We start from the raw sequence: 23640 nt of genomic DNA on the forward strand, positions 1-23640 counted from the left end.
TTAATATCTTTTCACATAATTGTAATTTAAGTGTGTGTGGCCTGCTTTCTCCTATTCTGCATTCCATTATGTGACATTTCTTTATATTGAATTCTTTCTGCCATAAGTTGCTCTGCTCATTTTTGTCTAGGCCATTTTGGAGGGCAATACAGTACAGTGATTTAAGTCCCATGACTACTCTTAGCAGTTTTGCATCATTTGCAAAAATATTCATGTAACTGTATTCCTTCTGGTAGGTCATTTAATATAAACATTGAACATTAGCAGTACTCTGCTAGTGACATTTCTCCAGTCAGATACATTGCCTGCCCCCTGATCACTGCTTACATTTGTTTTAAAAATATTCTCATCCAATTTCTCGGTCACTCCTCCAGTGTGTTCTAACATCCCAAAATTTCTCTTGTATGGGACTGCCTGTTAAAGGCATTCATCAAATCCAGGGGGTGGGGGAGCAAATTCACAAAGCAGTTACCCAAGTACTTACGAGAGTGTACATCTTTCCTCAATCTTCGATGCCTTTGGTTAAATTTATTAAACGGTTTACAAGCATGAAAACTTCCCAATCAACTGTTGTTATTGTTATAAACAGCCTCCTGGTGCTTCCGAGCTCATTAACTGTTTAATAATACTGTAGTAAACAAAATGCCAAAGATTGAGAAAAGATGTACACGTTCGTAAGTACTTGCATAGCTGCTTTATGAATCTGGGTCCAGGTACAGTACAGTATATGCAATTGGCTCAATCTTCCCATTCTTCCAACATTTCTCTTGCTTTATTATAGAAATAAAGTATTGTTACATAAGACATTCCTGTTCGAAATCCAAAATGACGGTCCATTATTATGTTTCCAAGTACTGTACCTGTACTGTAAGAGTTCAGTAATCTGAATTCCAGTAATCCTAATCTTCAGGTACTCCGAATGAATTTGTGATCGTTGTGCATGAGTAAACAATGTGAGTATCCAAGTTGTGGTAACTAAATTTTTTTTTAAATTTGTTAATTTTTGAACATTCCTAGTAAGAAATTCAGCTTACTCGAATGGTGGTAGGCCTCATATGATTCTGATTACCAAGCGTAGACAATAATGTCAATTTCATTTTAGTTATTTTTTCTAGTGCCTTTACTGTAATACTTGTCAATGATACAGATTATAATTTTAGTAAGGCACGGATCTTTGTAAGGACCCATCTGCTGCTTACACTGTCATTTGTGGCTTGTGGGAGATGGGTGTACTTTCTAGGATTGTTTATCTGAACTACAGTATATGGGAAGGACCCCTGTTGACCACTGTGTTCCTGGAATGCCAAGTGGTTTGAGCATCTTTTCTCTTAGTTACTTACATCATCAGAATGTCTTCTAGCATATTACAGTACCTCTTAAATTCAGTTTTTGGCTAGGGTATGGGGCACCTTACCCTTCTTGGGCTGTCATCGGTCCTACCCTGTCTCCCAGACTCTGCACCAAACTTTCTCTTGCAGTTCTCTGACATCTTTGTCCCCAGATAATTCACTTTCTAGCTTACTTCAGCAACTGGCTACAACGTTCATCATGAAAAACATAAATGCTCAGTACAGAGTAATTTCAAGAGTCAACTGCCAGTGGGTAGTCTTTGTCTCCTTGCCCATTCAACTCTTCCTAACAATTGTAACTGATAAATAGTAGTTTTATCTGTCGCCTGATACATTGTATAAGTTTAAGGAATGATATTTTTGTGTAAAAGTATTGGATTTGACTTAAAGTTATATAAAGAGTACACTTTTTATCCAATTACCCAAATATGTGTGGGACTGTGCCATGGCAAGCCTTTTCAAACAATTATATGGTAAATGAACAAATCCACAAGGGCTGTGATGAGGGTTCGAACCTACGTCCGGGATTAACCCAGACGTGCGTTATTGGAATGCCTCATCGCGGCCCATGTGAATTTGTTCATTTGATATATATATTTATCACGCTATTGTGATTTCTGTGAATTATACAGTAAACTTCCATTTGAAACATGGCCAATTATGCTTTACTGGTAACCAGTAATCGTGTTGCAATAACTATAAGTAACAAATATCAAGAGCTAAATACACTGATTTTTTATATTACAAATGGTGGCAATCTATCACCATGTTCCGCTGGGGCTAGAATATATATCTCTTAAGTTATCCTTCAAATTTTCATGTTTTATGGTATTGCAAGTGTGAAATATGCCTACAATATGCAACACTTTCATCAAAATATCAATCATTGAATAACAAATTAATTTATAAACTTTCACTAAAAAATGGTATAGACGTGTAGTGACCACAGGAAGCAAGAGCCTTCTGTGGCTCCGCCCCTGCATGGCGACAACAGTAGGGGCTCGCCATCTGCTTCACATTTTGGATTTGAGAATCACTTCAAATATTTAATATTTCATTGTTTGATACTCCACATTAATCAATATGGCTTTGGGTCAGTTGTGGGATCCAAAAATTTTGTTGTAATGGAAACTCAAGCTTTAGTTACAATCTTAATGCCATGCTCAGATTGCTTTAAGCTTTATATAATAATTTAGTTATTAGGACCTTACAGTAAACTGTATTGCTTGAGAGTGGTTACTTTGGTCAGAAATGGCTGTGAAAAGTTTTTAAAATACTTGGAATAAATACAATACAGTATAACATTTTTGAATATGACATTTAGTCATACAGTATTTTTAAGCATTATTTACTCAAAAATCTTGAAAATTTTATCTATGGTTTCAACATAAAATTATATTCAACATAAGATTATATTTAACTTTTTGACCCTAAATAAGAAGCCGTCTCCGACAGGGACGAGCGGAGAGTGGCAATGAGGGGCCTAGCAGGGGAGGAGCCATTGCAGCCAGGAAGACTGTCGTTCCCAACATCAAGTGGCACCAGTGTCCATACTGTTCTTATTCCACTCCACGGAAAACCCACTTAATTGATCACATTCGTACTCATACTGGGGAGAAGCCATATGTGTGTCCATATTGTCCATCTCGGTTTGTTCAAAAAGGCACTTTGAATAGCCATATTCGAACCCATACTGGTGAAAAACCATTTATGTGCCCACTGTGTCCTCAAAGTTTTGCTCAAAAGACTAATCTTAGAAGCCATTTATGTACTCACATGGGAAAAATGCCACCTGTTGGTCAGTTCTAAAAGATTAAACAGTAACTTTCACTAGGATTCTGAATGTCTTGTAAACTGCTACATTGTTAACAGCAAACTGTGATGCACATATTTGAATGACTATCATTTACTTTTCTATTTTTGGGCAATCTCCAAGGCGTAGTGGTAGAGCACGCACCCGGCGCTTCGCAAGCGCTTTGGCCTGGGTTCGTATCCAAGCTAGGGAGGATTGATGGGGCGTCAATTCTTAACTGTAGCCCTCTGTTCACCCAGCAGTGAATGGATCCCTGGTTATTAAACGATTTTGCGGGTCGAATTCCGGGGAAAAAATTAGGATTAAGGACCTGCCCGAAACGCTGTGTGCGCTAGTGGCTTTACAAGAATGTAAGAACTCTTGTATACATAAAAAAAAAATTACTTTTGATAATTTTTTTTGACTTGTTAAGCAACAGTAATTGAGCAATAGTACTATTTGGCTTTTATCACTTGACACAATTTCTAAAGAAATGTGAGTGTTGACATTCTGACCTTCAGTATGCTAAGCATTACCAATCTTGTGTTGATAAAGAAATACCAAGGCCAGATACTGGGTTCTGCAGGGGTTGCAGGGCTAATGGTTATCAGTTCCAGCATGTGTAGGAAATGCTCTGTCTGTTACGTCATATTTCATAATTCATTCCTTCTTAATTACAAAATTGCTGTATATTTAGAAACAAATCTACAAGTTTTGGAGCATCTATAATGTTTTCCAAGTTTTGTTGAATAAAAGATGCAGTGATTTTGAAGTGCTGTAATTACTGACCTGCTATTGTGAAGCTTTGACTAAAAGTATGTTTATACTGTATTTGAGTATAGTTTCATTGTGTATATGCATACATACATTTGTATATAATGCATATATTTTAAATTATATCAATATATCAGTGCACTACAAGCATAGTGCTTATCCTGAAGCTACTCTTAAGTGCATGTAATTGTGGAAAACACACTTGTTTAATTAGTGGTTAACTACTAAATCACTAATGACATTTGATTAGTGATTTTACAGGGCCTCGCTACTGAATGGACAGAGCTTGGCAGTTGTAGTCATAAGGGCTCAGGTTCGATTCCTGGCCTAAGCATAAACAAATGGGCAGTTTCTTTCACCTGGTGCATCTGTTCACCTAGCAGTAACTAGGTATCTGGGAGTTACAGCTGCTATGGACTGCTTCCTGGGGATGTGTGTGCATGTGCATTTGTTAGAGAGAAATACAGTACAGTAGTGTATATATAATAGGCGTAATAGAGGGAAAAATAGATTGGTTAGAAAGACGGGGTCCAAGAGCTAATAGCTCAATTCTGCCATTATAAATAATAAATACATGTGTTGTTTATTGTACTTACAGTATTCATTTTCCGTAAGACTAAAGATGTGCTTCGCCTACTAAGAGCAGGGCCAGGATTTAACAACATACATGACCACTTGCCAAGCCTGTATATCTTGTATCAATCATGGAGGCTCAGTTTGTTTTTATTACCAAAAATTATGAGCTGCAAGGTAGCCCATAACAATAACAACGGTGGGTCGAGAACAACCTCTCAGTGTTTACGAGCTCGTAAACTTTAATAAATACCGAAGCCGCTGCCATTATTTAGGAAAGATGCATAAGGGAACTTATGCATATGCCTAAGTTTCATAAGGGAACCCACACATGCTTGGTGAAAACTGGCCTTGTACTGTATCTGTACTTAGTTGTGTGAATCTTTGACCAATATAGACAAAGTTTACCTAATGATTAATTATTAATTTTATAAGATGTGTATAGAAAAAGTTTTAAATGTAACCTGTGTAATTTCTAGTAATTTGTATATTTGATTAATAATCATAATTTATACTAAATATAAATTTCTTTTTAAAATGTTTTTAAATTTAGAATGCAATACCTGTACTGTACTTTGAAATTTATTATTTGTTTTATCGTATGTAAGATTGCAAAAACTATTTTTTTTATATATTATAAATATTTGCTGATACAATACTGAGTATCTAAAATAAATTATTTGAAGAATCTCCATACAGGGTTTAAATTTAATTTGTACAGTTATCTGTAACATAGTCCTTATTTTTTCTATTATCTGCTTGGTTTTAATATTAATTTTTTTAATTATTGTTCTAGTAAATGGGGTTAAAATAATGTTTCATTCAATTATAGAAAATTGTGTTTATTGTATCTTACATAAAATTTTCAGAATTACAGAACAGTAATAAGAACTATCAACGAAAATTGATCAATAAAGAGTGTGCACATTACAATACCTTCTTAGGCTTCCATATTTTACTACAGTAGCATAAATGCCAATATATATTTTATGGTGATACTATTTTCACATGCTGTAATTTTGGACTTGTCCAGTTTAGTACCTAGTATGAAGGGCTGTCGTTGATGGATATTCTTTGAGAGTTCAAAAGTGTCATTAAATTACATCCCACCTGCATGTGGTGGGAAACTTCTGACCATAACCATATTTCTTCGTACTCTTGATAATGAGGAATTCTCGTCACTGTTTCTAAGTACAGTACTTTTATAGCAATGTTATGTTCTCTATTTTTCATCGAGACTTTCAGTAAATAAAGGGAGGGGACGGGATGGATTTAGTTAAGTATTTTATATAATATCCAGCCTCTTCTCCAAAATTCTGAATCAGTATATACTACAGTATAATGACATACATGCTGCATTTATAGTATTTCAGTATGTACAGTATTTCTTGTGCAGAATATAATGGTAATTAGTTCAAGATTAATGAAGGTGAAGAAAACCAGACAACCCTGACACACCTCTCATGTTACACGTTGTAATTGACGATGCAGGCCTCCTCTAACTGACGATGTTTGTTTCAGTCATCAGTGGACTATTTTACATAGCATGGGCTGGTTTTACATCAAAGCGAGTGTATGGTTACAAATTCCATTCATTGATGGCCTTGGCGATCATTTCTTTCTGTGCATTAGTAGTAAGATGCCCATCATCATGGGCACACCACCTTAGACACTTGGCAAAATTACAAAGATTTTGTAAGAATTGGAAGATCTTTCAGATAAGGAATGCAAAATATTATTAGTAGTACACTTAAATATTATTCATTAGACGATAAAGTAAGTGACTCTTAACAGCAAAAAAAGGGAGAGGCAGTGGGTGTTGGGATTTTCCTGATTTGTTGCAAGGGATTCCACCGATTCCTTGGGTTTCCTGCCTGTTGGACTACTGATGGTGTTGACCTGTCTTTGGTCTTGTCTTTGCAGTCCTGATCACTTATTGGGCTGAGAGCTTGTTTTGGAGGATCCACTGGGTGTTAATCTTTGACTTTACCTGAGGCGTCCCATGGTCTTGCTGCAGTTGTGTTGCACTTTCACTGTTTGGCGAGCTGTACAGTCCCCTCTGCCTCAGGCTTTCATTTGCCATCTTCTCTCAAAGGTCTGCTATGTCTGCTTTTCTGTTTCAGAATTGCAGGCCTCCTCTACAGAGGTTTCATTGTGAAATTAGTACAGGCTACTGAGGGTGGTCATCACAGAAGTCGAGCATTTTGGTCCTGGTTTTCTGTAGGCAAAGGTGTATCTCAGAGGCCTGGTGCTTCTTTTTCAAGGTGTAGTTTAGTAACACTTACCACAGGGTAGTTACTGAGGGCCCACTTTAAACAATGGCATTTCATTACATTCAACTCATGGCTATTACTAGCCATGAGCCAGGCCCCGGCTGGGCTTGGGGAGTAGAAGAACTCCCAGAAACCAATCAAGGTATTTTTTTGGGTGGGGGGAGGGGTTGCAAAGCTGTGCATTGTAAGACATGCTTTATGCACAGTGCAATAGTTAATCAAACGTAACTTAAATATTATGAGCCTGTGAGGGGAGAGGAAAATTATTTCCTTCTTCTGAAACACTTCATTAATGAGATTCCCATAGTTGGGGATATAAAGTTTGTGAGGCTTATTGAAGTCCTTCTAACTCAACTACTGACATTCAGGATGCAACCCACAACAGTTGCCCAACTCCCAGGTACCCGTTTACTGCTAGGTGAACTGAAGCATCGGGTGAAAGGAAATGTTGCCCAAATGCTTCAAGTCAAATTATTGTTTAAATTAAAAATTTAAACTTGATGCAGGATTGGCAATGTAATCTAATGCTGAGACTTGCTGTTGAGTGACGGGGAAGGACAAATATGCCTATTTTTAATATTATTATTTACTACAATGTTGTACACTACCATAGCATTAGCTGATTTTTCTTTGTCTGAAATTTAAACCTGTATGTGCCTTAATATAATAGCCATAACAGTTGATAAAACTTTATCCTAGTTAGTTTCCTGCTTTTATTGTAATTACCTAAGTGTAGTTACGAGATGAGAGCTAAGCTTGTGGTGTCCCATCTTTCTAGTACTCTTTGTCGTATAACACTTTGAAATTACTGATGGTTTTGGCCGCCACCACCTGCTCACTTCGATTATTCCAACCATCTATCACTCTGGTTGCAAAAGAAAACGTGTGTGTGTGTGTTTGAAATTACCTAAATGTAGTTACAGGATGAGAGCTATGCTTGTGGTGCCTTGTCTTCCAAGCACTCTTTGTCATATAATGCTTTGAAATTATTGACAGTTTTGGCTTCCACCTTCTCACTTTTTTGTAAATGTACTTGCCAAGTTGTGTTTGCAGGGTTGAACAATACCACCCTAGCCACCCTTCCCATCTCCTGATCGACTAATGCAGTGACTTTAATTCCTTCCGTTTCTTGCATTTCCTTTTGAAATTGCTTGTTGAATTTGAGTATATGAGCTCCTTTCATTGTCTGTTCTATTTACCCGAGTGTGTAATTACCTAAGTGTATTTATAGGATTAGAGCTACACTCGTGATGTCCCATCTTCCCATCACTTTGTCAAATAATGCTTTGAAACTGCTGACAGTTTTGGCCTCCACCACCACCACCACCTTACTTACCGGTAACTTGTTCCAACCCTCTACCACTCTGTTTGCAAAAGAAACTTTATAATTTTTTTTGTCGCCTGTTTCCTTAGCTTGAATCTATGACCTCTTGTTCTGGAGTTGATGGTTTCAGGAATTCTTCTTTGTTCATTTGGTCAATACCTGTTATTATTTTGTAAGTGATCATATCACCTCTTTTTTTTTTCTATCTTCTAGCTGTGGCATATTAAACACTCCTAGTCTCTCCTCGTAACTCTTGTTTTTGAGTTTGAGTTCCGGAAGCCTTTTGTAGTATGCCCTTGCTCCATTTCCTGTTTATTGATGTGCTTCTTGAGATATGGGCACCATACAACTGCTGCATATTCCAATTTGGGTCTCACAATACTTGTAGTTATGAACAGTTTCTTTAGTATTTCACAATCCATGTAATTAAAGTTGAAAAGTAACACATACACTTCTCGCACAATGTTCTTTACATGTTCCTCGGATGACAGCCTACTATCCAAAACAACTACTAGATCTCGTTCTTTATTAGAGTTCTTTAATTCCTTTCCACATAATATGTAAGTTGTTTGTGGTCTATTTTCTCCGATTCCACATTTCATAACAGAGAACTTATTCACATTGAATTCCATTTGCCACATGTCACTCCATGCACTTACTTTATCTAGATCAATTTGAAGGATATAGCAATCGTCTACGTTTTCTATCTTCCCCAGTCAGTATCATATAGCATCATCTGCAAACATGTTCGTGTAATTCTCTCTTCCTTCTGGTAGGTCGTTTATGAAGACAATGAATCCGTTAGCAACACTTCTCCATTAAGATACATTGTCGATGATTACCGCCCTCATCTTTTTGTCAGAAAAGTTTTCATCCATGTCAGAAGTCTCCCTGTCACCCCTCCAGCATACTCTAGTTTCCAAAACAACCTCTTGTGTGGGACTCTGTCAAAAACCTTTTTTAGGTTCAGACAGAATGGTCAACCCAACCATCTCTTTCCTTTTAAATCTCTGTGGCTCTATTATAAAAACTAAGTAGATTTATTACACAGGATCTTCCTGTTCGAAAACCATACTGTCTGTCTGTTATGTCATGCAGCCAAGACATTTAATGAGATATTAAATATTATAAAGGAAGTTACTACTTTCCTGACCAAGTAATGATGTGATGATTAGTCTTTGAAATTACATTAAAAATTTAACAGAAGTACAACAAATTGTAACGTTATAGACGAAACTACTGTACAGTATTTTGGAACATTGAAAAGTACATCCTGCTTCTAGGTATATACAGTATACATTTAGTTTACTATAGCCTTGAACTATGTTTAGGACTAAAGTATACTTGTTGGGTGGTAAGTAAGCTATTGTGGTGGTCTTAATAACCCTCCCATGGTTGATAGTACTGTTCCTCATCCCAACATCAAACCAAGCCAAGTATTTTGGAATTTGTTAATAAAGAAATGGTTATTTATTCTGCTAATTTACATTGACCTGATGTTATTTTCTGTATTCATAACTTGATTACTGTACAATACTGTTTGGTGAAGAAAAAATTGCAGTAGTGATACCAGATTACTAAGGATTTTTTAAAGCAAGTTTGTTATAACTAGGTGAGCCGCTTGATAACAAAATTCTCATTTTTATGAACTCTCCTTTAGAATTTAATAATTTATAGTAAAATGGTTTTTATTGAAATTACCCAACATGAATGTGATTATTTTTTATGGAAGTTGATCTCTGATATGATCAGTCATTTTATGCAGTTTTAAATTTGGTCAATATTAGTTATCTAGATACAGTATCTAGTTATGTAGACTCATTCATCACTAGTGAAGGTTTATACAGTACAATACTTGAAACTTACATGTTATATGTATTACATTTAAAGTTTGGTGTTTTAGTGTAAGATAGAGTATCATGTATTACTTTTTCTATTTAAAAGTCGCATATTTTGCGACAGGTAGCGGTGGATAGTGGAAACCTGATGGCTAACATGGGCGGATCATCGGGACCTACTGTGACCTTCACCCCAGTCAGCGGCAAAGTACATCTGTGCCCATACTGTGCCTACTCAACTGCCAGAAAGCATCATCTGGATGATCATATAAGAACACATACTGGGGAGAAACCTTTTCAATGCCCCCATTGTCCATATCGGTGCTCTAAAAGTATAAATCTTAAAATTCACATTCGTATTCACACAGGAGAGAAGCCATATGTATGTTCACAATGTCCTTTCCGTACCGCTCAAAAAGTTAACCTAATCAGACATTCTTATATACACACCAGGTAAAGCATGTACTTTTCAAGTAAATAAAAGCCACTTGTACAGTAATTCATCCTACTCCCATTATTTTAGGCTAAGTTCATTATTTTCAGTTAATATATATATTCATACTATAATACTTTGTCTAAACTTAAAGTGAGACATTTAAAACTAGTGAATTGTGCAATTTAAAAATAGTAGTACACACAGAAATCACAATAGCGTGATATATCAAATGAACAAATCCACAAGGGCCGTGATGAGGGTTTGAGCGCAAATTCAATCCCTCATCACGGCCCTTGTGGATTTGTTCGTAAATATAGTAATTTAAACATGGAAAATTCTATTCCATACTGTACAAAACACTAATGATCTTTCATTTCACTTCTCATTGTTGATCGACTGAGAGATCATAATGACTTTTCATTGTTGTAATGTATCCATGCAAAAAAAATTGCAGTATTATGCAGAATTACTTCACAATATTATTGAATATGTCAGTGCATTTAATATACTGTATTGCACATCAAACTGTAACAAGAAAAAAGTATTCTTAATTTGCGTTGCTTTCAAGAGTATTTAAATTGACATATTCAAGTCAATTTACTTCCTGACTAGTTATTGTGTGTGGAATTGTATTCAGAATAATTTTGTTACTTCTTATTCAAGTTCTAATTAAATTAGAACTCGCATGTTAATGTCATAAGCTACTAATTCAGATGAGGTATGGACTTCTCAAGCCCTATCTTCTGCATTTTGAAGGGCACCACATTAATTAGATATCCCTAAGTATGAGAGGTCTTAAAAGTTTATTGTTTGTATGTACAATATTTATTTATTGTGAAATTTACCAAATATATTTATCTGTTATTGTTCTAATAATTTGCTTTTCTCTTTCGGTTTGAATATTTTATACTGTTGTCTTCAGTATACTGGAATCATATTACTTCTGTATGTGATCAGTCAAGGGGTCTGACTAATTGTCATCTACAGTCTGAGTCAGATTTGTATTGTTTTCCTTAGATGAGGACAGGAAGTCTGTTATACTGTACTTAATGAGGTTTTCCTAGACCAACGATTTCCCCTCAAGGTGCAACCCCTAATAGTCGACTAGCTCCCAGGTTCCCCATTTATTGCTTGATGAACAGTGGCATCGGGTGTAAGGCGACGTGCCCAATCATCTCTTCCTGCTGGGAATTTATTCTGGGACCATTCAGTTGTTAGCCAAGTAATAATAGTTAAATATTTTTTGTTTAGAAATTCTAGAACGTTATGTGGTAGGAGTGGGAAAACAGTATTATCAAAAATTTGTTGCTATTGTATTGGTGTGGAGAGTTCACACGGTCATAATCAGAGGCAGATTTTTGCTGCCACTTTTCCATTAGTGTGTTTATGCTTGTTAATATATGCGAATACTGTAATTGTAGAGTATAATATAAATCTAATATACTGTATTCTCTTATACAGTATTATATATCACAATAATAATTTCTGTCTACAAAACAATATCACTACTTATTTCCAAACAGAATGGAATTTTGTTGATAAGAATATATGATTTTCGTAACTACTGGTATTTACTGACTACAGAGGTGACATTATAATATGGCTGCTTTATGATGGCTAGTATCCAACAGTTAATGCTCTTCAAAATGCACACATTATTGTGCATCCTGCAGTCCAAGTGTTAGCCTGCATCGCAGTTATCTTGTACACACTCACCACATAAATTGTTCAGGCATTATTCAGGATTGACCTGGAATACAGATAATTTGTATACTCTCCATATATAGGAATGAGTTTAGCATTTCTTTACATGGAATGATTTGAGGCAGTTTTTGAGGACCAAATGTTCACATGTTTTTTACCACTACTATCCCCACTTACTTTACATCTTTTCCCCCTTCTTTCCCTTCAATTCTCTGCCTTTCCCCCATCCCCACTTTCTTCCTCGTATTAGGTTTCTCATTCTAGTCATATATTTTTGGTTTTGTTTTGAGTATGATGTGTTTAACCCTTTCATTGCTGCTGCTCTGTTTTGGCCCCATATTTTTCTTGGGTCTAAATGGGTTTGAAAATGTAATAATATTTTTATATTTTCAAAAACTACCACTTAACAGTGGTATCATTAAGACAATTGGAGATTTAGTTTTGTTCAAAACTAAATATTTTTAAGTATTTTCTAATAGGAACTATAATCTAATTAGCTAAATACTAGGCCATAAGTGTCCCTAGTACAGGATATAATGATAAAAATTCAACAAATAAGGATAATCAATATATTTTTTGTTTGTCCATTTTTATTAAACCTCTCAATTACAAAAGGGGTGTGCTCTTTTCATACACTGTACTGATACTGTACTATAAAGAAGTATAAAATATATATATATTTTTTTTTTTATAAAAAAATTAGAATAGTTTGCCATATAACGGAGAGAAAATGTCCAAGTAACTCGGTACCTCAGCCAAATGTGTTCTAAATATGGTATAAAATTTGTGTATTTCAGTTAAAAATACAAGAACAAATATTAATTGTCTCTTTTTCAAGAGAGATTTACACATAAATAGAGCTCATTTCATATTAATCATTAATTATTATATTACGCAAAAATATAAGTCTCTTGTACAGGAATAACATATTTTTCACGGATTTAGATACTGTATATCACATGGGTGATGTTTTCTTCTCTTGCCACCACACGCCTGCCCCTTGTTTCCACCAGCTTCCTCTGCCACCTCTACTTTGCCTAGCCTCAATTCACTTGGCATCTCATTCTTCCTCATCCATTCTGACTGCTCAGCCGTTTCAAACTGCAGGCTAACTGGCACCACTCCTTCCTCATCAACTTTAAACATTTACTCATTCATCTGTTTGTTACTTCACTGTTTCTAAATAGAACATTCCTTATGACTCGCACCTGTTTGTATTTGCCTCACTCATATCTCCTTGCTTCACTCACTCGTGCAGTTATGGTTTATTACTAACGGCACAATACATCCTCTGTCTTACCCATGTCTTCAGGGAATGGCTGCAGCTTCGCCGAGCTTGGCTCACTTAAAAGGAAGAATCACTAAACAGGCACACACACTTATTTTGAATTGAATAATTGAAGCAAACAAGCCTAAATGCTTGCACTTACTTGTATATAATTTTTTAGCAACTGAAAGAAATTACTATACAATAATGGAAACATCGCTCACCCCTTAAAAATTAACCACTATACTGCACTTTAGTTTAATTTGACATTTGCCCTATGCGTATAAAAAAAATTATTCTCCTCCCAAGTTTTTTTCATTCTAATATTGTTAAAATGCATTCTCTGATCACAGGAAACTAAAAAAATATATATATTTGTATGCGACATACTTTGGCCATGATGGTGTGTGTGTGTCTGGCAGTACTTTGGTGTTGACAGAGAACTCGCTAGCGGCAGTGTGGCAGGGGTTGCCAAAAATATATTTTTACATAATTATTTCAATGTCATTAAATTTTTTTATGAATATATGTGTACTGTATATAGTACTGTATATTACAGGTATTGTTATTTCAGGATCCAAAGTTTGATGGTTCCACTGTAATTTAAAAAAGTCCCTTTATATACAGAAAGCTCTGACATGATATAATAAAGTAGTGTGAACTCACTTAAACGACTTACATGGTGCAAGGCTAAGTCATTGCATGGTGGATTTCGTTCAAAGTCACGGCCCCAATCCTGTGGTAAATTTTTGTTGTTTGGAGAGGGAAGTACCTTTTACTGTCTAAGTAAGTACTGTACTTAGGTAAGTACATACCTACCATACCCAACATTTGTCCAAATGCATTAAAAAATTAACCACAAAAAATTCATTACTATTCTACTGTCACATAGGATAGAGCGATCATAGGCAAATAATATTGTCACAAATATACTGGATCCAAAAATGTACAAATATTATAAAGTGAGTACAGTATATGTGAGGGAGAAGTGGGTTGTGTGATAGAGACAACTGATGCAACGATCTCCCTTACACCACCACACTCCCTCACACAAATGTGGAGACAGCTTACAGCAGCTACATGTAATTAACTAAGTGTAGTTACAGGATGAGAGCTGCACTCTGGTGTCCTGTCTTCCCAGCACTTTGTCGTTTAACACTTTGAAACTACTAATGGTTTTGGCCTTCACTACCACCTCACTTATACTTGTTCCAATCATCTACCACTCTGTTTGCAAAAGAGTACTTAATATTTTTTTGGCACCTTTCTTTCGTTAACTTGAATCTGTGTCCTCTTGTTTGTGAAGTTGCTGGTTTCAGGAATTTCTCTTTGTCAATTTGGTCGATTCCTGTTAGTATTTTGTAAGATCATATCGCCTCATTTTTCTTCTATCTTCTCATTTTAGCATGTTTGACACCTCTAGTTCCCCCTCGTAAGTCATATTTCTCAATTCCAGAAGCCATTTTGTATCATGCCGCTGCACCTTTTCCAGTTTCCTTATGTGCTGCTTCAGATTTGGGCACCATACAACTGCTGCATATTTTGATCTCCCAAAAATCATGAACAGTTTCTTTAGTATTTCCCATCCATATACTGTACAGTAATTAAAAATAAGTCTGAAGTTGGAAAGCAATGCATACGCTCCTCTCTCAATGTTCTTTGTGTTCCTCTGGTGAAAGCTTACTATCCAGAAACCAACCCTAAGTCTCATTCTTTATTACAGTTTTGTAATTTGTTTCCACATAATTTGTAAGTTGTGTGTGGTCTATTTTCTCCAATTCCACATTCCATTCCACATTCCAGACCATTACAGCCAGTTCTATCCTACACATGATATGTGTGTCATGTTAAAATATTTCCAATTTCTCTTGCCACTTCCAGTGCCATGGTTGCTGCTGTAAGGCATCTGGTCAATCAAAAAAGGCACATACAGTAACAACTTTCTAGACAGCATGCAGCAGTAGCATAGGAAATATAGTATGACACTGCCTTGGCAATATTTTCGTATCTGTTTCGGCAATTTTTTTTATTGTTGTTGAATTGTTATTGTCTGAGAACAATACTTGTTTAGTAATTTGTTGTGATTATTATTTTTTTTTTTTTTGTATAAAGTAGTTTACGATTAGGCTGGATGGCCACATTCTGGTGGCTTGGCTTGGTGGTGGCAGCTTAGGTATACAATACTCAATAAAGCAAACATTTGGTTATTCCAATGAGCAATTTACACTACTGAACACAACCTGTTCGGACCATCCAGGAATTCACTTGAACATGGCTCATTTGAGCAACGACCCACTACAGTATAAATATGAAGTAGTGGTTCATGTACACAAATCTATCAAATTAAATTGCAGCGTTTTGGCATAAATTATAGCTGTAATTACCTAAGTGTGTGTATGTATGTGAGCTTAAGCATGCACATGTGCATTTTTATGCATGTTAATACAGTACATGTTATCCTATGAATATTCAGCTTATGAAAGTTAAACTGTTTTTTAAAACAAAATATAAATTGCATATATATTACTTAATTCAGTCACCTCAAACATTTAGCACCTGTGGCTTGTGTAATTGAATAATACAATACAGGTATTAGTTAAAGACCTAATTAAAGATGGCTGTTGTTTATTAAAATAGCATATACTGTACAGTAGTGTTTTTTGCATGTACATTATGTGTAATAGAAATATCAGTGTTTGTGACTACCTGCTCATAAATGAGACAGACACTTGTACCCTACAGGGTGGGCTGGGCCTTGAAGGTCTGAGGATTGGCACGGGAGAAGTGTTGGGATCCAGCAGGAGCCTCTCAACGATCAACAAGAAACACAAGTGCCTCTACTGTGCCTATTCTACATCAAGAAAGCACAGTTTGATTGTTCATATAAGAACTCATACTGGGGAGAAGCCGTTTTTATGCCCACATTGCCCTTATCGTTGTGCTAAGAAGATCAATTTAAAGATTCATATAAGAACTCATACTGGTGAGAAACCCTTTGTATGTTCTCACTGTTCATTTCGCTCAGCGCAGAAAGTCAACCTCGTTAGACATTTGCAAACTCACATTAGATAAAAAAAATGGTGAGGTGGTCAAACCGCTAGTTATTGTATGTAAATTAGTGCTCTAAATCTCATTTCGTCATGCATTTGAGATTATAAAGAAAAACTTGCAAAATATTTAGAGAAAAGTCACATTGTATTAAATAGATGTTTCTTGGTGGACTCGAATGTTGGCTCCTTGTTGCTAGCTACATGGATAGCTTCATCCAATTCAGTCCATACCAAAAATTTGTGAGTCACTGTAAGCCTATTGGGGACCAGAGGCCATAGCCTGGCCCCATCAATAGAGGCAGGAGGAGCTGGGATTATGAGATCACACTAACCAAGAAAAGGCCACCAGAAAAGTGAGCAAGTCAAAGGAATTAGCCAAGTAAACAAATCCTAGAAAACGAGAAAACAAGACCCTGAACTGAGTGAAGCTACCAGAAGCCACTCCCAGAAAGCCAGAATTGAATGTAATGAAATGCCACTTTCAAGTGGGTCCTTGATAGCTCCTTGGACCTTCCCTTACCTTGATAGGGCCTTGGGTTTTCATTTACCTGTCTAAATGACAGGCAGTAAAATAAATTAAATGATAGGGATCAACAAGCTAGGCATGCGGCTACCTTGATGGACACAGGTGTAATTAACGAGTGAACTGCATCACGGCTGGTGGTTTACTCAGTTTGGAGTCTTGTTTTCTAGCATATGTTCACCCTGCTGATTATCTCTTTTGACCCGTTCACCTTTCTGGTGTTTTTTTCTTGGTTAATGTGATCTTGTATTCCCTGCTCCTTGCACCTTTACAGAGGGCCAGGTTTTGGCTGCTGGTTCCCGGTAGGCTTGCAATGACTCGCAAGGGCCTGGCAAGGATTGAATTTCATAGAGCTATCCAGGCAGCTAACCACAATCACCCACCAAGGACCCACCAAAAAGGAGTATTTCATTACATTTAACATTTATTCCACACATGATTTCTTAGAATGTTAAAATATTTTAGTATGATTTTTTTTTTTAATTTAAAATTTTAGGTATAAATAATTTTTCTTTATTATTAAAGAAACTTAAATGCTGTATTATATCCAGAGATTTTAAGCTTACATTTTAAAGGTATATAAGGAACGAACTGTATATAGTACAGTATGAGTTAACCAAAATTTGGTAGAGCATTATATAAACCTGGAAAAATGAAGCTCATAAGTTACCATTCTTCATCCCAGAAACATTAAGGCATTATTGTTCTAGTGAAGATCATTGAAATTCTGGTATTTGTAGACAACAAATATAACCTAAATAAATACAACTTCTTGCCTTATTCTTACATTCATCCTATTCTTACCTTTCTCTTGCCTGCCCCTCACCTCACTTTCTCACCTTATATTTGCCTGTACCTTCCTCTCTTCTTTTACACGACTTGATAATGATCCAGGATAGACTGAAACGTCAACGTTTCTTGGTTCTGATGTGTGGTCATCATATCTTCAGCCACATTATTGTGGCTCATTGTCTGCATAACTCTTAAATTTAGTATTGTAATACCCGTAATACTGTGTTGAAATACAGTAGTAAAATTACTTGTCTTTGTTATTGAGTTTCATCTTCTACTTCTTTTATATGATTTGTTTTGAAGTATTGTATACTTGAAGTTGTAAGAGTTACTAATGTTACATTTCAAGTACTGTAGCTGTGCTTAGAAATAATGTAATTCAAACATAATGGATGCAAATTTATTTTTGTAATGGATGATAGTGCACTTCTGGGAATCACTTCCCTAATTAAAGGAAAGAAAATAGCCAAGCTTAAAATGAAAACCACACCTAAGATCTTTTCCCCAACCAGCCCCATTAATATTTCTATAATCCAAGATTTAAAAAAAAAATTATTAACAGGATGAACCCTTACACCATTCCAATCACTTCTTGATGATTCACTCATTATTACAACCTCCTGGAAATGATTTTGCAGAGCTTGAGTATGTCTTGGTGGGTGTTTGGTTACATATCCCATTTCAAGATGACTGACAATCATCTGTCATATTGGAAAAAAAAAATCCCATGAGTCCTAATTTTATTTGTGGGAAAATCTGTAGAGCAGGATGTAACCAGCATCTTGGGCCACACCAGACATGTGCCTTAATCCATGGGCCACACCTGAGGTGACCCAGGACACCAGTTCCACTCCACCATCCTGCTCCAAGTATTTTCTCATATTTAATACAGTATCACGTTACTGTGATTTCAGTATGTATTCATTCGTGGGCCTTTGTAAACAGATGCACTGTGTCTTGTGCATCACCTAGCTAGTGACTGCACACAGCACCTTATTGTTTTAGTCGAGCCTGGCCTCACACTGGGCTCGGGAAGTAGACCTCCCAGAACCTTCTCCAGGTATGCTTTCTTCAGAATTGGAGTGTTAATAAATTGGTGTTAATGGTCCCAAACAACAATGTTTGGGATCATTAACACCACTGGTGTCAATGGTCCACCTTACTTCAAGGTAAGGATCTTAAAGAAGCTGGAAGATCTTAGTGATGGAGAGGAGCACATAGCAAGTAAATATGTCCCTCTGGAAAAGATTGGTAAAAGGTCAAATTTTGACAAAAAATGTAGATAACTATAGGAGGAGGAGGATTACAGAAACACTGCAGAGGAGGGGGGGGGCAACAAATGTCCCCACAAAGGCAGGCAAACCATCACAAAGATAGCACAAATTAAAACACTCATTACAGAATGAAGAATTAAAAAAAAAATTCATTCAAGAAATGACAGAAACCAGAAATACTTCTTTACATAAGTAAACAACAAATAAAGACCTTTGCAAGCACAGACCCCTTACAAGAAAAGATACATGTCCCAAGATGAGAAATCTCAAATCCTGATGGAATTATGAATTTGTTTAATAAATCAATGAACACATTGAAAGTGAAAGACTGATAGCTTATTCATAAACTTAGCCTACACAGCAAGGCAGATATTACAATAAACTCCACAGACTTTGAAAAATAAACAAACAATACAATTTGTCTGTGTACCCAGCTCTAGTTCCAGGTTCCTGAAATTCATTGTTTATAAAGAAGTGCAAAATACCATTAGCATGGGCACCGAGCATTATATGGAGGAAAAGCCGAGACACAAGTGACACCACCACTGACTTGACACTATCACTTTACACTAGCCACCACTGACACCACCTACTTACCCCTCTTTCCTGAATACGATCAGTTGTCTGGAATAAAATGTTGTTTGCACATTTTTTACTCGTACTGTCTGAGCTTGCTTATCTGAACAATATGGGAAGAACTCCCCATTGGATAAGCAGAATTCTTATAGGGGAAGTTCAAATATGATCATATTCAAAATTTTTTGTACCACAAACACCATAATTCTTACTTCCACACACACTATGAATGAAAAATATAATTTAAAAGAGAAACTTCAGCTTACCTTGTACTTTGTCTTGTGTGATACTGTAGATCTTAAAATTAATAGTTCTTGAAAATTTACATAACCGAATATCTCCAGTTATCCGAATTTGTTTGAATATGGTGAAGTTTAGCAAAAAATTATCAGAGGCTCGATTTTGGCCGGATAACCCAAATATTTGGTTCTGTGGGCTTTGGATAACTGAGCTCATACAGTGTATCTTCACAATTGGTAACAATACATTTCTTCTTCGACATTCTGCTAGTAGAAGCGCTAGTCGAGACATTCCCAGCATTTTGAGAGAACCTTGTAGAAGGATGCTGATGAGATTGTGTGATACAGTATATCCAAGACATGGTTGGGTGTCACTGAACCAAAGTTGAGCCAAAAACAATACCAGGCTACCCCTCATCCTTCCTTGTGCCAGCTCATGCACACCTCTAGGTATCCTGCCCAGCAGCCATAGGTCTGTGTGTCTCGCATCTTATTTCTTGTGGTTGAAAACTAGGACCAGCCGAGAACTGGTATCAGCTGCCACCAGCCGAGAACTGGTATCAGCTGCCACCAGCCAGGGGCATAATCACCTTTGGCAATTTCAGGACTGTGTCAGCTGTAGCCCAAATGCAAGGTGTACAAGTACTGTACATAGATAGCACCTTGCCGAATACTGTGTTTTTGACTGTAAACATACAAGATTTTCTGTTATTTTTATGGTAGGGTATATGTAGCAGTAATTCACAAGCAGTGATTGATAGAAATTTGGATAAAATGTTTTAGCAACAATGTTATTTAGAGAACAATCTTTACTGTTTACTGTATTATTATTACATTATAAAAATTCTGGAGTAATTGTATTTGCATCATTATGGTGAAGCTTCAACCTGTCCTCTTAAAAAGAACGTCGCTTTTGGCCGTTTTTCCGTATGGCCGAATTTGGATGTAATTTGAAAATGAAAAAAAAAAACTGAAAATAAATTTGGGATTTTTTTTTCAACAACAGTAAGTTAAGGGTCCTCTGATAGGTTAGGTGGGCAGGAAATTCTCATAAAGTTTCAAAACGTTATGAAAAACGTTAATTTAAAGTGTCCTCTCATAACCTCTGCGCGTAAGCCGGACGACTCAAATAGAAAACGGAACAGAACGTCAGTTTTGTGAGTCAATTTCATTTCAAATTACGTCCAAAATTGGCCATAGTGCGCATATGAGCGAAAAGTGACGTTATTTTTAAGAGGACGGGTTGGAAGCTTACCAAATTTAGCCATTTTTGTTTCTGTAGTTCAAGTAATAGGAAGTTATGGTAATTGAAATAAAGAAAGCATTTAATGTGTAACTTACCACTTAATGTGGATATACAGAATATACCTTTAAAGTGTTTAATTAAAAAGGTTTCTAAACAGAATTTTGAAAATAGTTTTAGTTTAAAATATCTGGAAGTTGGTGTATGTATATTTTGTTATGTCTATAAACATGTGATGTATTAAGTGTTCACTCTGGTGAATGTGCTCACCTAGTTGTACTCACCTAGTTGTGTTTGCGGGGGTTGAGCTCTGGCTCTTTGGTCCCGCCTCTCAACCGTCAATCAACTGATGTACAGATTCTTGAGCCTACTGGGCTCTGTCATATCTACATTTGAAACTGTGTATGGAGTCAGCCTCCACCACATGGGAGGCTGACAATGTGCTCTCTCAGCTGGTCTTATTTTGTCACCATTACCCCCCTCCTATTAAATCATTATTCATTACAAAGCATTACTAGTCAAAACTGTTTTGTTATACTCTAATTTCCATTGACTTCTGCATGATTTGTTTAGTGGCAAACTGTGAGGCAGTGATGTACTTCAAGTAAGGAAGTTAATCTAGTATTTGTCTGCCATAACCCCGCCCCCCCCCCCCGTCTCCACCACCCCCACCCCCACCCACAAGATCACAAGCTATCAGAGTAAAATCATTAACTATTTTTCATGTGATTTATAAAATATAATTCTCCCTTTGTGGAAATGTTTTTTCCCAAGTATTAATAAAGAATCATTTAATTTTGTGTGTGTTGTCAAGATCATGACATAATAACATGGCTTTAATGGCCTTGCCCCACCAAAAATAGCTGGGTGTCCCACTGTTATGCAGTGTGTATACATGTGCCCTGTCATTACAGTACAGCTGTCACCGTCACAGAGTAAGAATTTGTTGTAATATCTTGATATTTAGCTAACAAGCAAAACTGCATTCAGTTTACATGGCCTCACAGTGCTTTGTTTTGTTTACATTGTTTCACAGTGTTCCATGATAGGATATATACAGTATGCTTATTTTATTAAAATATGTTTTTGAAACAATGATATTAAGGTGTTGGAATGTAACCACAGAATGAGAAAAGATACTTACTACTATACAGTATTTAAATGCAGCGAATACAAAAGAATGAGTTAAATCTGAATTTAATAATGTTATTTAGCTTATTGTTCGTAGGGTGGTAATCTTGTCTTGATAAAGTTATGATTATTATCATTATTCTTCATTGTCTTGTATTATTCTGCTAGTTATTTAAAAAAAGAAAGTTATTTTTTTATGTGGTACAGATTAATTGTAAACAAAAAAATCTGGAAAGTGTATTATTTACCACATTTGACTGTGTACCCTGTACTACTTGTATTGATTCCAAGCGAAATAAATTTCCTGGTTTATTTAGTATGTGCTAAAAGGAAGGTACAATATTTCTGTATTGAAGTCAATAATCAAGAATGCTTTTTTTTTTTTAATGGCAGAAAATAAAGCTTTAAGCTTGTAAAAAGCACATTCCTGATTGTCTTTGTCCTTTCCATAGGTTGTGTGCGCTATGTGCCTCAAGGCCGCAAGTCAATTTGACAAAAGAACGATGTTTTTAGAGTTGAATTTCTTTAAAATTTAACCTTAGCACAGGTATGGTTAATAAAAATTAGGTTTAAAAACCCTAATAAGTATAAAAATAATAGTGTATAGGTATTTATTTTTATATTATTTTTATTCATTTTTTTTATTAATTTAGGTATACAAATGTTGCTGCAGAGTTATTTTGTATTGATTATCATTAGAAACAGCAGACATAGTTCTATAGCGGTATTTGAGTAAATTTTTAATTTCTTTCCGAATAATAAAAAAATATAATAAATTAGATGCTTTGATTTTTCCACTTAACCCCCCAAAAAATGTTATAAAATAAAAAAATAAATACAAATGTAAAGCTTCCTGGGTTGTGTATTGTGTGAAAATTTAATTAAAATTCTATGAAAATTAACAAACTGAGATGGAAAACCTAAAACTTTGTGTTGTGATATTTGAATATTCTAGCCAAAAATTCAGAACTACAAATCCTCAACAATGTCCATTTCCGCTATATAACTTACTTTGTAAATACTATTGTATTTAGTTAATCGGATTGTTTTATATTTTCATAGCAAAAAAATACAAAATATACTAGTTCAAAAGAGACCTCGACAAACACCTTCAAATGATACCTGATCATCCAGACTATGACTCGTATGTCAGGCTGCAAGCAGCCACATCGAACAGTCTGGTTGATCAAACTAGCATCCAGGAGGCCTGGTTAGAGACCGGGCTGCAGAGACACTGATCTCCGAAATCGTCAACATCGTTGGCAACTCGCCATTATTAAAGATTTTCTTGTAAATAAAAAATATAATATTACTGTATTTAAACATGCCAAAACTAGAAGATAGAAGAAAATAAAGGTGATATGATCACCACTTGCAAAATACTAACAGGAATCGACCAAATTTACAAAAAAGCGGAATTCCTGCAACCAGCAACTGCCGGAACAAGAGGACACAGATTCAAGCTAAGGAAACAAAGGGACC

The 23640-nt window shown here is 35.9% G+C and overlaps 1 protein-coding gene across 5 annotated transcripts in view; it reads left to right on the top strand.

Annotated features, from left to right (window-relative positions):
* LOC123763158 (zinc finger and BTB domain-containing protein 7A) overlaps positions 1-23640 on the top strand; it is an 80398-nt gene that overhangs the window by 35867 nt on the left and 20891 nt on the right. The window contains exon 6 of one of the 5 annotated variants that reach the window (XM_045750137.2): positions 16073-22582. The exons of 2 other annotated variants lie outside the window; for them this stretch is intronic. In XM_045750137.2, the coding sequence (XP_045606093.1) occupies positions 16073-16402 (330 nt within the window). In that variant the 3' untranslated portion in view covers positions 16403-22582. Of the gene's footprint in view, positions 1-2804; positions 9559-10047; positions 10545-16072; positions 22583-23640 lie in introns of those variants that run through there. 2 more of the 5 variants (XM_045750136.2, XM_045750134.2) reach the window with 2 other exon arrangements.

Source organism: Procambarus clarkii, chromosome 49, assembly GCF_040958095.1.
Source record: "Procambarus clarkii isolate CNS0578487 chromosome 49, FALCON_Pclarkii_2.0, whole genome shotgun sequence".
NCBI lineage: Eukaryota > Metazoa > Arthropoda > Malacostraca > Decapoda > Cambaridae > Procambarus > Procambarus clarkii.